The following is a 12,326-nucleotide window of genomic DNA, read 5'->3' as shown; positions in this document are numbered from 1 at the left end:
GGGCAGAGGTCAGTGCGTGTGGGCTGGCGTCATCCATGGTGTTCACTCCTATGTGACTCAGAGCCGCTTGGGCCTGGGTCATCGTGACTCTGCTGCCTCTGGTTCCCAGTGGCCCACTCCCCTTGCCCCAAAGCCCCTGCCAGCCACTGCAAGACCTCTCTCTTCGCGAGAGCCCTGACTGCTCCACTCTGGAGTCTGGGCCTGCAGGGCTGAGAGGGTGGGATCTGTTCCCCCAGGCACGCAGGGCCAGGGGAACACAGCACAGGCTCTGCAAACCTTAGTCTTTCTGTACAGGCAGTTGGGTGGTGGTTCTCTCCTTGCGGGGGGCCTCCCAGCAGTTTCCCAGCTTGGTGAGACAGGCCATGTCCACCCTGGTCTCCTGGGACCTGGGAGACATCCAGTGCTGACCTTTCTTCCCCTGTCCAAGGGTCACCCCACCACTGAGGCTCCCCTCTGCCCTGTCTCCTCAGCACAGCCCTGCTGCCCCCAGTGAGGCCCAGTCCCCTCCCGGTATCTGCCCTGAGGCTCTCGCTCAGGGGCCTCCTCTTCACCCCCCGTGGCCTGTCCCCACCTGGGCACAGCCATGAGGCCCTAGCCGTTGGGTTTGGGTTTGGATCCCAGCTGTGCCCCGTGTGCACTGGCCGTGTGGTCGCGGGGAGCTCCATGTCCTCTCTCGGTTTCCCCACTTGTGAGGGGTGTACCTCGGCCTTCCTCCCATCTCAGAGCAGGAAGGGCCCTGGGGCCTGAACAAAGCAAGGTCACCCCTCCCCGTTCTGTGCACTTCCTCGGTTTCCCTCCTCTGTCCCACCCCCTCCCTCGTCTTTCCCAGACCCACCCCACCCCCCTTCTCTGCCTCTCTCTTAACCTCCTGAGGGTGTTATTGCAGTTTCTTCTCCAGTAATCGAGTTCCTCCCAGGGAGGGCTGGGGGCTGTGTTCCACACTGTCCCTCGCACCCTCCAGCCCAGGCTGCTGACGCGGTGACAGGTGGCACGCGAGGTTATTCCACTTGTGGTTGTCTTTCCGAGGGTGGGAAGCAGAGCGACAGTCCAACCAGTGTGTTTTTGTTCCCTGGTGGCGCTGAACCTGAGAGGCCAGGCTGGGGCACCCTCGGAGTCCCTCATCCCGCGTCTGTGCTGGAGGGGTGGGTGCTCAGCGTGCTCTGAGACGGTGGAAGGCACACTGGCCGCCTGTCCCATGGATGGTTCTGGCCTACCTGGTGGCCTTGTGGAGGTTCCCAGCCCACCTGGGCACGTGAGGGTCCTTTGGCACCTGGGTCTGTTCTTTCTGATTCTTGGAAATTTTGCAGACCTGGCCGGGAGCCAGGGCCTGATGTCTGCTTTGAGGTGTGGCTGCTGGGGGCTGGGGGGGCCCTAGGCACCTTTTGGTTTGACAGCCCCTCCCCTCCCCACTGTTTCTCCTGGAGGAAATGCCTGGGCAGGGCAGGTGTGCTAAGCCGGCCCTGCCCCTTTCCTTGGCTGAGGTCCTGCTAGTCACAGGAAATTGTCTGTTTAAGACACACTTTTTTTTTTTTTAAGTACTTTTTTTTTTTTTTTAATTTTTGGCTGTGTTGGATCTTCGTTGCTGCACCCAGGCTTTCTCTAGTTGTGGCAAGCGGGGGCTACTCTTCGTTGTGTGTGGGCTTCTCATTGCGGTGGCTCCTCTTGTTGCGGAGCATGGGCTGTAGGCGCGCAGGCTTCAGTAGTTGTGGCACGTGGGCTCAGTAGTTGTGGCTTGCAGGCTCTAGAGCTCAGGCTCAGTAATTGTGGCACACGGGCTAAGTTGCTCCCTGTCATGTGGGATCTTCCTGGGCCAGGGATCGAACCCACGTCCCCTGCATTGGCAGGCGGATTCTTAACCACTGCGCCACCAGGGAAGCCCAAGACACTCTTTTCCTGAGGAAGAGCAGGACACTGTTCTCCCCGTCTCCATTTCTTAGAACGGCCAACACCCCAGCTCTCATGCAGTCCACTCTGGTAGCGGATCAGCCGTGGGGGCAGCTCTGTCTGTCCAGACTGTAGTTCATGGCCCTGCCCTGGAGAGCTTGGCCTCGCCTGGACCCGCAGGACATCCTGGCCACTAGACCTGCTTACTCCAAGCAGATGTGTTTGCACGCTGTCACCAAGTGGGGGAAGGATTCCAGACTGTTTGGGCCCCTGGGGAGGTGGGGAAGGACCCCAGGCACCCGTGGCCCACCCCCCTGCTCTCTTGAAGCCCTCTCTGTATCCCCAGGGTCTCCACTCTGTGGACCTTCACCGGGGCCTGGGTCACATGTAGCCCAGTGGACAGTATGTGTAGGTGGGTGTGGGCCTGGGCCCCACAGCTGGCACAGGGGCCACACCTGGGCGTCCCCGAGCCACGGAAGCCCCTGGGCTGACGTGAGCTGCGGCGCCTCTTGGCAGAGGAGGTGGGACCCCCCAGACCGACGGAGCCCATGCAGCTGTTTTCTAGGTATGGATATGCTGCCCAGGGCTCCCACAGGTGGATGCAGGTGTGGGCTGACTCAGTGTTCCCGAGATGGGTGGACTTCCTTGGGTCAATCCCTGGGGTAACCTGTGAGCCTTCTGGAGCCCCTGGTCCATGTGTTTTCCCTCCCCGACTGGAGCTCAGTGTGGGCAGGATGCTTGCCAGGGAGAGTAGAGAGGCCCCCGAGCACCCACCAGGCAGGGGTTGACCCTTGGAGCACCTACACACCTTCCCCGAGGCACCTCAGCTCCTGAGCGGGGCAGAGGCTTGTCCCCCGTGAGCGTGTCTGTCTGTCTGTCAGTCCATCTGTGATGGGCTCCCTGTGAGTGGGACTGGGCCAGTTTCGTGAACTGCTGATAATTGAGACTGTGTTTTGGGATTTCCCGCGAGAGAATTGATTTTAATTATAGGTCAGGGAACAGGCACTTAGAGGCATATAGGGCACAAACTAGGACAGAAGTTTTTTTCTAGAAGTAGGGGGCACACCAAGTACTGCCCACATGGCTGAGGTCACGCCCTGCACCTCTGGTCATTGCCGTGCTCGCTGGACCAGGCGCTGACAGAAGCGCCCATCTGTGTGGAGGCGGCTACAGGGGACAGTCAGTGGAGGACCTACTGTGTGTCTGACAGGGCGTGGTCACAGGCCTCATCTGGCGCCCTGTCTCTGGCCCAGGGTCCCCCTCCCCAGGCATGCGGGTGAATGGTTGTACTTTAGCCTGACTGTCAGGTTCTCAAAGTTTTGGGGTGATTCTGATGGACAGCCGGCCCCTGGCTGGTTGGCAGTCTCCAGGGCTTCTGACGGAAGGGTCCGGGCTGGGGTGGGACTGGTGCCGAGAGCCATCCCAGGTGAAGCACTTTGGGAAGCAGTGCTGGGTGGAGTTGGTCAGGCTCTGGGTGCACGATCCCCTCCGGAGGGACTTGGCCAAGGACTTCTCCAGTTTCTGTTTCCTTTGGCCCCACCCCCAGCCCAGGCTCTGATTAGGCAGGAGTTCTCTTCCTCCAAGGGACACCGTGACTGTTAGAAAACCCAGCAGTCGTCCGTGCCTTTGGGATTCGCGTTGGTTTGTGGCCCGCTGGTGGGGGCCACAGGGAGGCAGTGTGCCCTTCCTACCCCTTGTGTAGGCTCTGGGCTCTGAGGGAGGGGCCGCCAAGACCGCAGCAGAGGCGAGAGCCCAGGAAGAGAAGGCTGGAGGCAGATGGATGGGCGTGGGTGTGGGGCCGGGTCACCCCCAGCGTGGGCCAAACCTTCTGCCCGAGCGCAGAGGGCCAGGGCGGTGGACGGTCCCTTCCGGCCCAGTGCCAGGCTCTCAGCAGCCCAGCACTTGGAGCTGCTGACACAGGCAGGCTCCTGCCGCTGGGAGGGCAGAGGGCCCACCCACCCAGCTGGGGTTGAGGTTGCCAGGGGCCCCCTCCTCTGCCCTGATCCATCTTCCCCGTTCCCTCTCTGAGACACAGAGACTGGGGCCTCGAGTGTTCTGGGTGTGGGCTGTGGGCCGTGGGCTGTTGCCGGGGCCTGTGCTGACTGAAGCAGGTGGTTCCTGCAGTTTGCTCCCCCTCACTGGGCTCCGTTGTTCCGGGAGGTGCCTCCAGATTGCCCTCTGAGAAAGGGGAGAGATTTGTCCTATTTCAATGGATGTGTAATTAACAAAGCAAAACCAAAATAACCATAATTGAGATCTTCAAAAAAGATAATGGCAGAGGCTGCTCCTGTTAACACGTGGAGTTTGATGGCAGTGGTTTAAGCCCCTTATGCGTCTACTGTTCTCATTTTAAAAAGCTCTTCAGCGTGAAAGGCGGTCTGTGGACAAGCCACTGCATCCCAGCAGTGGGACATCTTTCCTTGGAGTATAAGCAGTTAGGGGTCCTCCTGGAAAAAAACAACTGAGAAGCCAGAAGCCACTGTACCCTCTTAGGGCTTCTGTGTCCACAGGTGGTATCAGGATTCTTAGTCCTCTGCAGGACTCTGTCCCTTCCCCTGGTCCCCCGCAAACCTGCCTACTTGGATAGCACCGTGGGAAATCTGGAGCATCTTATGCTGTCAGAGCTGAGAGGGCTTTCGGCGGCAGCACGGGGCACACCACACCTGTCTTTTCGCACTGAGAGGTGGGCGTGTAGAAAAGTAAGAAGAAACAGGTGAAGTGTTTTATTTAGCGGCACATGTCTAGAGTGTTATTTAGACACGCAATCATTATAACAAATACTAGTGAGGTGTTTTGCGTTCCTGTTTTTCTGCTGAGTCTTTGAAGTTGGATGTCAATTTTGTACCTGCAGAACTTCCAAGGTCACGTGAGGCAGGGGCTGCCATGTCGGGTGGTGACGATCTGGCTCAGCCCCTGAGGAAACTGAGACCCAAAGAGTCCAGAGACTTGGCAGGGACCACCCAGCAAGGCAGGCACAGGAGCCCGGGCTCCATCCTCCTCCAGGTCCCAGGGCAGCAGAGCAGACCCCAGACCTGGATGGCGTGGATCCTGGAAGTTTGGCACACTCCCTGGCGGCCAGTCAAGGCCTTGGCTCAGCGTGCTCACAGATTGCTGAGACCCGTCCCCTTGGGCCTCAAGCCTTTGTCAGCATGTCTAGCCCACTGGTGTGGACAGAAGTGGCCCCACGTTCTCCCCTGGGGTCTGGGCATGGGGATGCCCATGGGCACACCCCTCCCAGCACATCCTTTCTGGGCCCGCCGGCGTGTGAGTGTACTGGGCAGGGCGTGGGCGGTGATATCTGTTTGGTCACGGACGCCCCCCACCCCGCCGCCAATCTAGTGATGGCTGTGGGCCCTTTCTCAGGAAACTGGGAAGCCCGGGGCCCATGGGTCCCTGATGACTGGGAGAGGCACTGCACTTTCTGCATAAGGATGTGCCCACAGCACATGCCCCGCAGAGCTGCCTGCTAGCCGGTGCGTCTGCTATACGGTGCGCAGGAGGGCGCAGTTGCCCTCTTGCTCAGCCCCGGCCCCGAGCCTTGCTCTGAGCTCTTGTGCTTAAATGAGGTTTTTAAGGGTCCTCCAACAATCCACTGAACCGCTGCCACAGCCCTCACCAAGCTTCACCCACTGACCCAGGCTGGCCTCCCTGTTCTTGGCCTGGGTGCCGGGTGCATCAGACCAGGGAGTGGGCACAGGCCCGGTCAGCAGGCTCCAGGGAAGCCACTGGCTGCCCCCAGAAGGTGCCCAGTGACTGAATGAATGCAACTTGGGGGCGTCAGATTCTGGCTGTACCTTCCTGTACATCACGGCTAATTGGGTTCCCTCCTTGTCTCCTTGGAGTAGTGGTTACCAGTGGTGACAGCTGAGGCCCAAGGATTCCGCTGTCATTCACCAGCTGCAGCAGTTAGGGGGCAGCGTTGGTGTTTTGAGAAACGTGGGAAAGCCACGATGGCCTATCCGGCGAGGGGAACCAAAGCCTCGGGTGTTTTCTAGAACACCCTTCCCCCGCTCTGAGTCACCGGCTTGCTCCACAGAGGAGAGGAGACATGTGTTCTGATCACTTTTGTCTTCTCGGATTACAGGGCTGTTCAGCCCAGGGTGACTAAGTGGGAGCGTTCTGTGGGTCTTAAATGCTTTCAGCTGGGTGTTTCTATAGTGCGGTCTCCATAGCACCCGCTAAGCAAGGAGCAGGGGAAGGTGGGGGCAGGGAGGATGCAGGACGCCAGGAGCCTGGCCGTGGTGCCTGCCTGTGGCAGGGACCGGCTTGGGCCGTTTTCTGGGGCCTGTTGCTAAGTCATCAGAGCTGTAGGGTCAGGCACGTTCTGTCCTCTGGACGTCCCAGAGAGCGCGGACACTCCTGCACATTTGGGAGGTGTCCCTGCTGACAGCGGCCAGCGTGGCCTGGAGGCTGGAGCGGGGGTGTGTGTGTGTGTGTGTCCTCCTCCTCCTGCGCCCGTTCGAGGGCAAAGCTCCTCACTTGGCCTGGATTTCTAGGATCTGCCTGTGAAGTGGTGGCCTCTCTCCACAAGGAGGCGGTGTCTTGGGAAAGGAGGTCAGGAGGGCCTGCCGTCGTTCCTTGACAGAAGTGGCAGCCAGTGTCCTGGCCAGCTAGCGCTCTGCCCAAGCCAGATGCTTGGTGTGGGGACCGTGGAGGAAGGGTCGGCTCTCCAAGTTCTCGTGGCCCCCGCCTGGACTGGCCATCCCGGCCGGTGTAGCTTGACGTCTCTCCTGCCCTATCCCAGGCAACTGTGGTCCCTGGGAAGACACTGGGTGGCTCTCATAGCCCCAGGTTCCCTGCCTGAGACCTGAGCTGCTCCTGGCCCTTCTTGGGGCTCGTTTGAATAAATGGAAATCTTAAAAATAAACCACCACTCCCTCCCCCCGCATGGGAGGCTGCCAGGCAGCTAATGAGGCCAGCGCCCCGCGCCATCTCGTCCAGAGCTGGTTTCTCTCCCCTCCAGGGAGTGGGAGCGTTGAGGTGAAAGATGTTGCCGCAGCCTGAAAACCCAGAAACCGTCAGCAGGACAGACGGGGACGCCAGGCCGGCACGAGGAGGAGCCGTTCTCAGCAGCGGGCTCAGGGCAGGCGGACCCTGGGGGCCCACGTCCCAGTTTATGCTGCTGTCCTGGGGTAGCCGCTGGAAGAGGTGCCTTTCCCTCCCCAAAGTCCCCAATTAGGGGACAGTGGGCGGTCTCCCTTGGGCCTTCCTGTATGAGGCTCCGCGCTGACCTCTTGGCGCCTCAGCCCCTCTTGCCTGGGCATGGGGTCTCCACGTGCCTGGCTCACCGTGCGCCCACCCCTGGCCAGCACTGGAGCAGCCCCCAGGGAGGGTAGGAGGTGGTGACCCCGGGGAAGGGCTGGCCGGCTGGGGCTTACCCTGGGGTTAAAACCCAAACTCCTTCTGGAGCCTCACAGCAACTTTTCCTGAGGCTGCTCCTTAAGGGGCTCTCGGGACCCCAGCCGAGCTTCTGTGTGTGCCCCTGTACGCAGGGAAGGGCAGGACAGGCCGAGGGAGGCGTCTTCGTTCCAGGCGGGTTGAAGCCTGCAAGGCCACGCCGATGTCCCACTATACCCTGGATGGGGTAGGGCAGCCACGGAGCAGAGCAGGCAGGGGACCCTTCGGGGGATTTCAGTCTAGCATTGGGTGTTGTTTAGGTGATGGGGCAGGGGCAGCGGGCTGTGCATCAGGGTCCCCTCTCTCTCAGGGAGCCTTGCCCCTTCCAGGCCCTTCTGTCCAGAGGGCATTCCCGCCCCCAGGCTTCCTGTCTGCATAGGGGCTTCGGGTGTGAGCCACTCCCCCTTGGTGGGCGGCATCTGAAGGGACCTCCCAAAACAGCACAGCCTTGCCCACGGTGGCCTCCACAGGCCCCCAGTAGCACCCCAAATCTGCAGACTTGCTCCCCCACTTCCTGGAGGAGCCACGGTGCAGGGGAGGTTCTGCCGGAGCAGGGGCTGGAGGCTCTGGGATGCGCACGTGTTTCATAACCCGGAGAAGAGCACTTGGAGCTGCTCGGGCTGCTGGGCGGGGTTGGGGCGGTGGGACCCGCGGCAGTGGAGGCAGGGAGCGGGGCTGCCCTGGAAGCCTCTCTCCTCCTGCACAGACTTTCTCCGGCACACCCACCCCACCTTGTGGCCGGCCCTGCGGCTGCTCAGGAGGACCAGGGCAAGCTCCTTTAGGGGTGGGGTAGTAGTCTGGCCCATTTTGGCTGCCTTCCCAGGGCGAGAAGAGGGGGTTCAGCGTTGAAGGCGGGGTGATCTGCAGGCGTTGGAGGGGGGAGCAGGGTCCCTGTCCTGGTGAGGGCGCTGGGCAGGCCCTGCCTGGGGTAGTGTGCTAACTCATGCTGACCGAGCTGTGCGCTGGTGAGAGCACTGCGGACGGCCCACGCCTGGCAGGCGGGCCCTCGCCCTCCAGCTGAGCGCTGCGGGAGGGGAGGGGAGGGGAGGTGGCAGGAACAGCCTGCACTGCGCCCACCGGCTCCGCACCACCCACTCACGCTGAGTCAGAGCTGGTGGAGGAGGCGAGGGAGTCAGGCGGGGGAGGCCGCCCCCTCGTGGCCTGGACCTGCCCGTTCCTCCGGAGGATGGGGCTTGATTCGGCAAAGGCTGTTCCCTGGCCGGCCAAAGGAGAGCGATACCAGCTTGGGGCGGGGAGTCTGTGCCCCGTGTGGAGCGTGGAGGGGAGAGAGGGGAGACAGGAAGGGGGCTGGCAGGGCTCCCTGGGACAGCTGCCCCCAGTCTTGCTGGTACTTTGTTACTGAAACTTTCCAACCTGCAGAGAACGTTCTGGTGTACCCCAGTATCAAACGGGGTCTCCTGTCTCTGTGTTCTCTGCCCACCCCCATGGGATCTGGGTGTGAATTAGTCATTCTCCAACAGTGCCAGCTGAGCTTTCCTAGTCTACCAAGCATTAGGGTGGCTTTTATTATGTTTGGAGTCCGGGTCCGAGGGAGGTGACCACCGCCACCAGCCTCACCAAGCAACCTGCCAGCATGGTCCCCACATGTACAGCTGCCGGGGGCACCAGGGGGCAGTGGCACAGCAGGGGAGCCCCATGGCCAGAGTGAGTCACACAGCCGAGCCTCACACCAGTGCGCCGGCCGGGAGGTGTGCTCCCCCTCCATGGGGCCGCCCAGAACTGGAGGTGGTCGCATGCTGTCCCGTCGCTGGCTCATTTGCCTCTTCTACCCCCTCTCCCACCCCCAGTACATCGACGCCATCGGCAGCAAGCAGGGGGAGCTGGAGAGCTACGTGTCCGACGGCTACAAGACTGCTCTCACTGAGGAGAGGAGGAGGTTCTGCTTCCTGGTGGAGAAGCAGTGTGCCGTGGCCAAGAACTCCGCCGCCTACCACTCCAAGGTGGGTGCTCACCCTGTGTGCGGCCGAGCCCTCGTTGGCAGAAACGACTGCTTCCCCCGGGAGCACTGGGACGCGTCCAGCCTGGAGGTGGCATGAAGGAACATTGTGCTGAGCGTCCCGTGTGTTTCGGATTTCCCCAGGGCGAGAGTTCTGGAAGGAGAGTTACCAGGTTAAAGCTGCAGATGCTTTAAGACTCCCATTAGAAGTTGCCGGCTGTGTTTTTGAGAGCACTTGCACTAAGAGCCCACTAGGAGGGTCTCCTCCAGGGATCAAGCTCCTTGGGAGGGGCTGCAGTGCCAGGGAACCCCTACAGAGGCCAGCTTAGGCCCCTGGGGCCAGCGAGACCCAGAGGACACACCTCCCCTGCCGGGACAGGTAGCTTCTGGGGCTTCCCTGGGGCTTCTGTTCCTGTAGTCCACAGGTAGGAGCTGGGGTGGGGTCAGAGCTGTCTGCGGGAACATTCCGGAACGTTCTGAGAGTTTAGGTGTGGTTAGGCAGCTCAGCCAACCAGGGAGGCCCTCGTTTGTATCCTTTTTCCATAAAGGGCTTCTGTGGGTTAGCACCTCATACACATGCTTGATCTGACTCAGCTTCTGGTCCCCAGGCTGGAGCTGCCAAGGAGACAGATGCCCTCCCTCCACGGAGAGGCTCCTGCTTGCCTGGGCCTGCCCAAGGGCCTGCTGCCACCACAGGTGCAAAGCAAGGATGGTGACAGGACTTATGTCCTTTGCAGGGTCGGGGGTCGGGCCACCCCGCTGAGTGGGGCTTTGCCGGCAGGTCCTGTGCCCCGAGGGCTCACTGGCAGCAGGGCGGTGCTTGCTGCAGCCGCAGTTCTCCAGCAGGGCCACCGCAGCGCCCACGCGGCCCCAGGCAGCACTGTGGCAGGCATATGCGCCCTCTGGCGGCTGGGCCCTGTGACTGGTCAGGGAGAGCGCAGGCACATCCGTGCCAGAAGGGCAGGAAAGCAGTCCTTTTCCAGGACGCCACCATCTCCGTTTGCTGGGGGGCCTGATCGTGTGTATGCGAGACATGACAGCTAACTTTCCAGGGAGCTGGACGCCAGCCCCCTGGTAGGTTTAAAAGAGGCACAAGTCCCCAGGGCTTGGGCACCGTGGCCCAAAGGCAGGACCACCCCAGCCTATTCCCAGCAGCAGGCACCCGGCATTTCCCTGTGCCTGGGATCAGACCTGGCAGCAGCAGGGCCTTCATCAGGGTGGGAGCCCTGGGCTGCGGCACCCTGATCCTGGGTTGTCCCTGTTAGTGCAGGGTCCCTGCTGACCCGCTTTCCCACCACCAGCCCAGACCCATCAACTATTTCTTTCACTCAGGAGCCAGTTAGTAAATATCTCCAGTTTTGGCTATTGCACAGAGAAGTGGCCACAGATGAGTAAACCAATGGAGGTGGCTGTGTTTCAGTCAAACCTTGTTCACAGACAAGCAGCCAGCCCTCGAGCGGTTGTTTGTTGGCCCCTGGTTTAAACCAGCAAGTTGTAGAGGGGGCCACGGCCTGCTCCAAAGGGCTGTTTGTCCAGCAGCCTCCAGTTTCCCCATGTGGGTGCCACCTCCCTGCCCCAGACACAGGTCAAAAGAAGTGGGAGGACAGACTTCCCTGGTGGTCCAGTGGTTAAGATGCAGTGCTTCCATTGCAGGGGGCGCGGGTTCGATCCCCAGTCAGGGAACTGAGATCCCGCATGCCACACAGCACTGCCAAAAAATAGGGGGGGTAAAAAAGTGGGAAGATAAGTGAAGAGAGACAGTACGGGCTGGACAAACCCTTCCGAGGTCCTGGAGACCATGACTGCCCCAAGCTGGGGGGCAGCTCCACCCAGGGTGGGTCTGGGGTCTGCAGTGGAACATGGGTTGTGTCACCTGTTGCAGGTAGGGTAGCCTGCTTTGGTCAGAGGGCCAGGTGAGGGGGAGGGCACAGCTGCACCCCAGGCCCCGAGTGTGTCCATGTTGTGGACACAGGGCCCCTGAAAGGGCTGCAGGGAACCTCAGGCTGGTGTCTCACTTCTGGCTACAGCTCCATCCTGGGGCCCTGGTCAGGCCTGTGGCTTCCCCATCCTTTGTCAGGCCCTGTGTTCTTCTGGCCAGCTGTGTCCTGGGCAGGCCCTGGTGCATGCTAGAGGGACAGCTGGGCTTGCGGGCCCCTGGGTGGTGCTCTGATCGTAGCTGGGCTTTGGGCAGCTCTGTCCGTTTCCCACAGTCCCCTCGGTCCCTACGAGGTTTCCTGGCCCTCAAGCCTGCCCGAGTGGTGCTCTTCCTAGTATCTCATGGTTTGCCCACAAAGGGCCTTTCTGTCCGTGGCTGACCACTTGAGCACCTGTCCATTTCAGCTCTCGGGCCCCTGGGGAGGCCCCGCCCTGATCAGGCCTTGGTTTGATCTCGTTTCTGGGGGTCCCTCGACTGCACAGCTCACTGCATCATGTCGGCCCCTTTTCCAGGTCGGGGGTCAGGGACTTACAGGTGGCTCATCTGGCTGTAAGGCACCCCACATAGCGAAGAGCAGCCCTAACCAGGTGTGCCTCTCCCAGGGTGGGTGTGTCTCTTTAGAAGCCTCCCAGTGCCAGGCGGGAGCCAGGGGGCTGCATCAGTGAGGTCGGCAGCAGGCCCTGGCCTCCCCCAACCCCATGGGCAGGCTGCAGGAGCCTGCGGCTGGCCCTCATCGCCACCCTGTTTGGCTTTCTCCGCTTCAGGGCAAGGAGCTGCTGGCGCAGAAGTTGCCGCTGTGGCAGCAGGCCTGTGCCGACCCCAACAAGATCCCAGACCGTGCCGTGCAGCTGATGCAGCAGATGGCCAGCAGCAATGGGTCTATACTCCCCAGCGGCCTGTCGGCCTCCAAGTCCAACCTGGTCATCTCAGACCCCATTCCGGGGGCCAAGCCCCTGCCGGTGCCCCCTGAGCTGGCCCCATTTGTGGGGGTAAGTCCTTGCTCTGGAAAGCTTTATGGGGACGTGGGGGGATGGCCCCCCTTGGCACCAACGGTTGGCATCCCGTGGCAGCTGGGGCGCACCCCTGCTGGGGGCCAGGGGTTCTCCATGCTGGCCTTCCCCAGGCCGAGCCGTCCTGCCACACCGCCCCCAT

General features: G+C 61.4%; 1 protein-coding gene across 14 annotated transcripts in view; it reads left to right on the top strand.

Moving 5' to 3' along the window:
• Nucleotides 1–12,326, top strand: part of BAIAP2 (BAR/IMD domain containing adaptor protein 2) — a 72,059-nt gene that overhangs the window by 45,294 nt on the left and 14,439 nt on the right. For all 14 annotated transcript variants that reach the window (XR_010838141.1, XR_010838140.1, XM_059046558.2 and 11 more), the window contains exons 7-8: nucleotides 9,090–9,242; nucleotides 11,939–12,163. Coding sequence is in view for 12 of the 14 variants with exons in the window: in XM_059046558.2 (XP_058902541.1) it covers nucleotides 9,090–9,242; nucleotides 11,939–12,163 (378 nt within the window). In the remaining 2 variants the exon portion in view is untranslated. The remainder of the gene's footprint in view (nucleotides 1–9,089; nucleotides 9,243–11,938; nucleotides 12,164–12,326) is intronic.

The sequence above is a fragment of the Kogia breviceps genome, chromosome 19, assembly GCF_026419965.1.
Source record: "Kogia breviceps isolate mKogBre1 chromosome 19, mKogBre1 haplotype 1, whole genome shotgun sequence".
Lineage (NCBI taxonomy): Eukaryota > Metazoa > Chordata > Mammalia > Artiodactyla > Physeteridae > Kogia > Kogia breviceps.
This window is presented reverse-complemented; position numbering and strand designations above follow the sequence as displayed.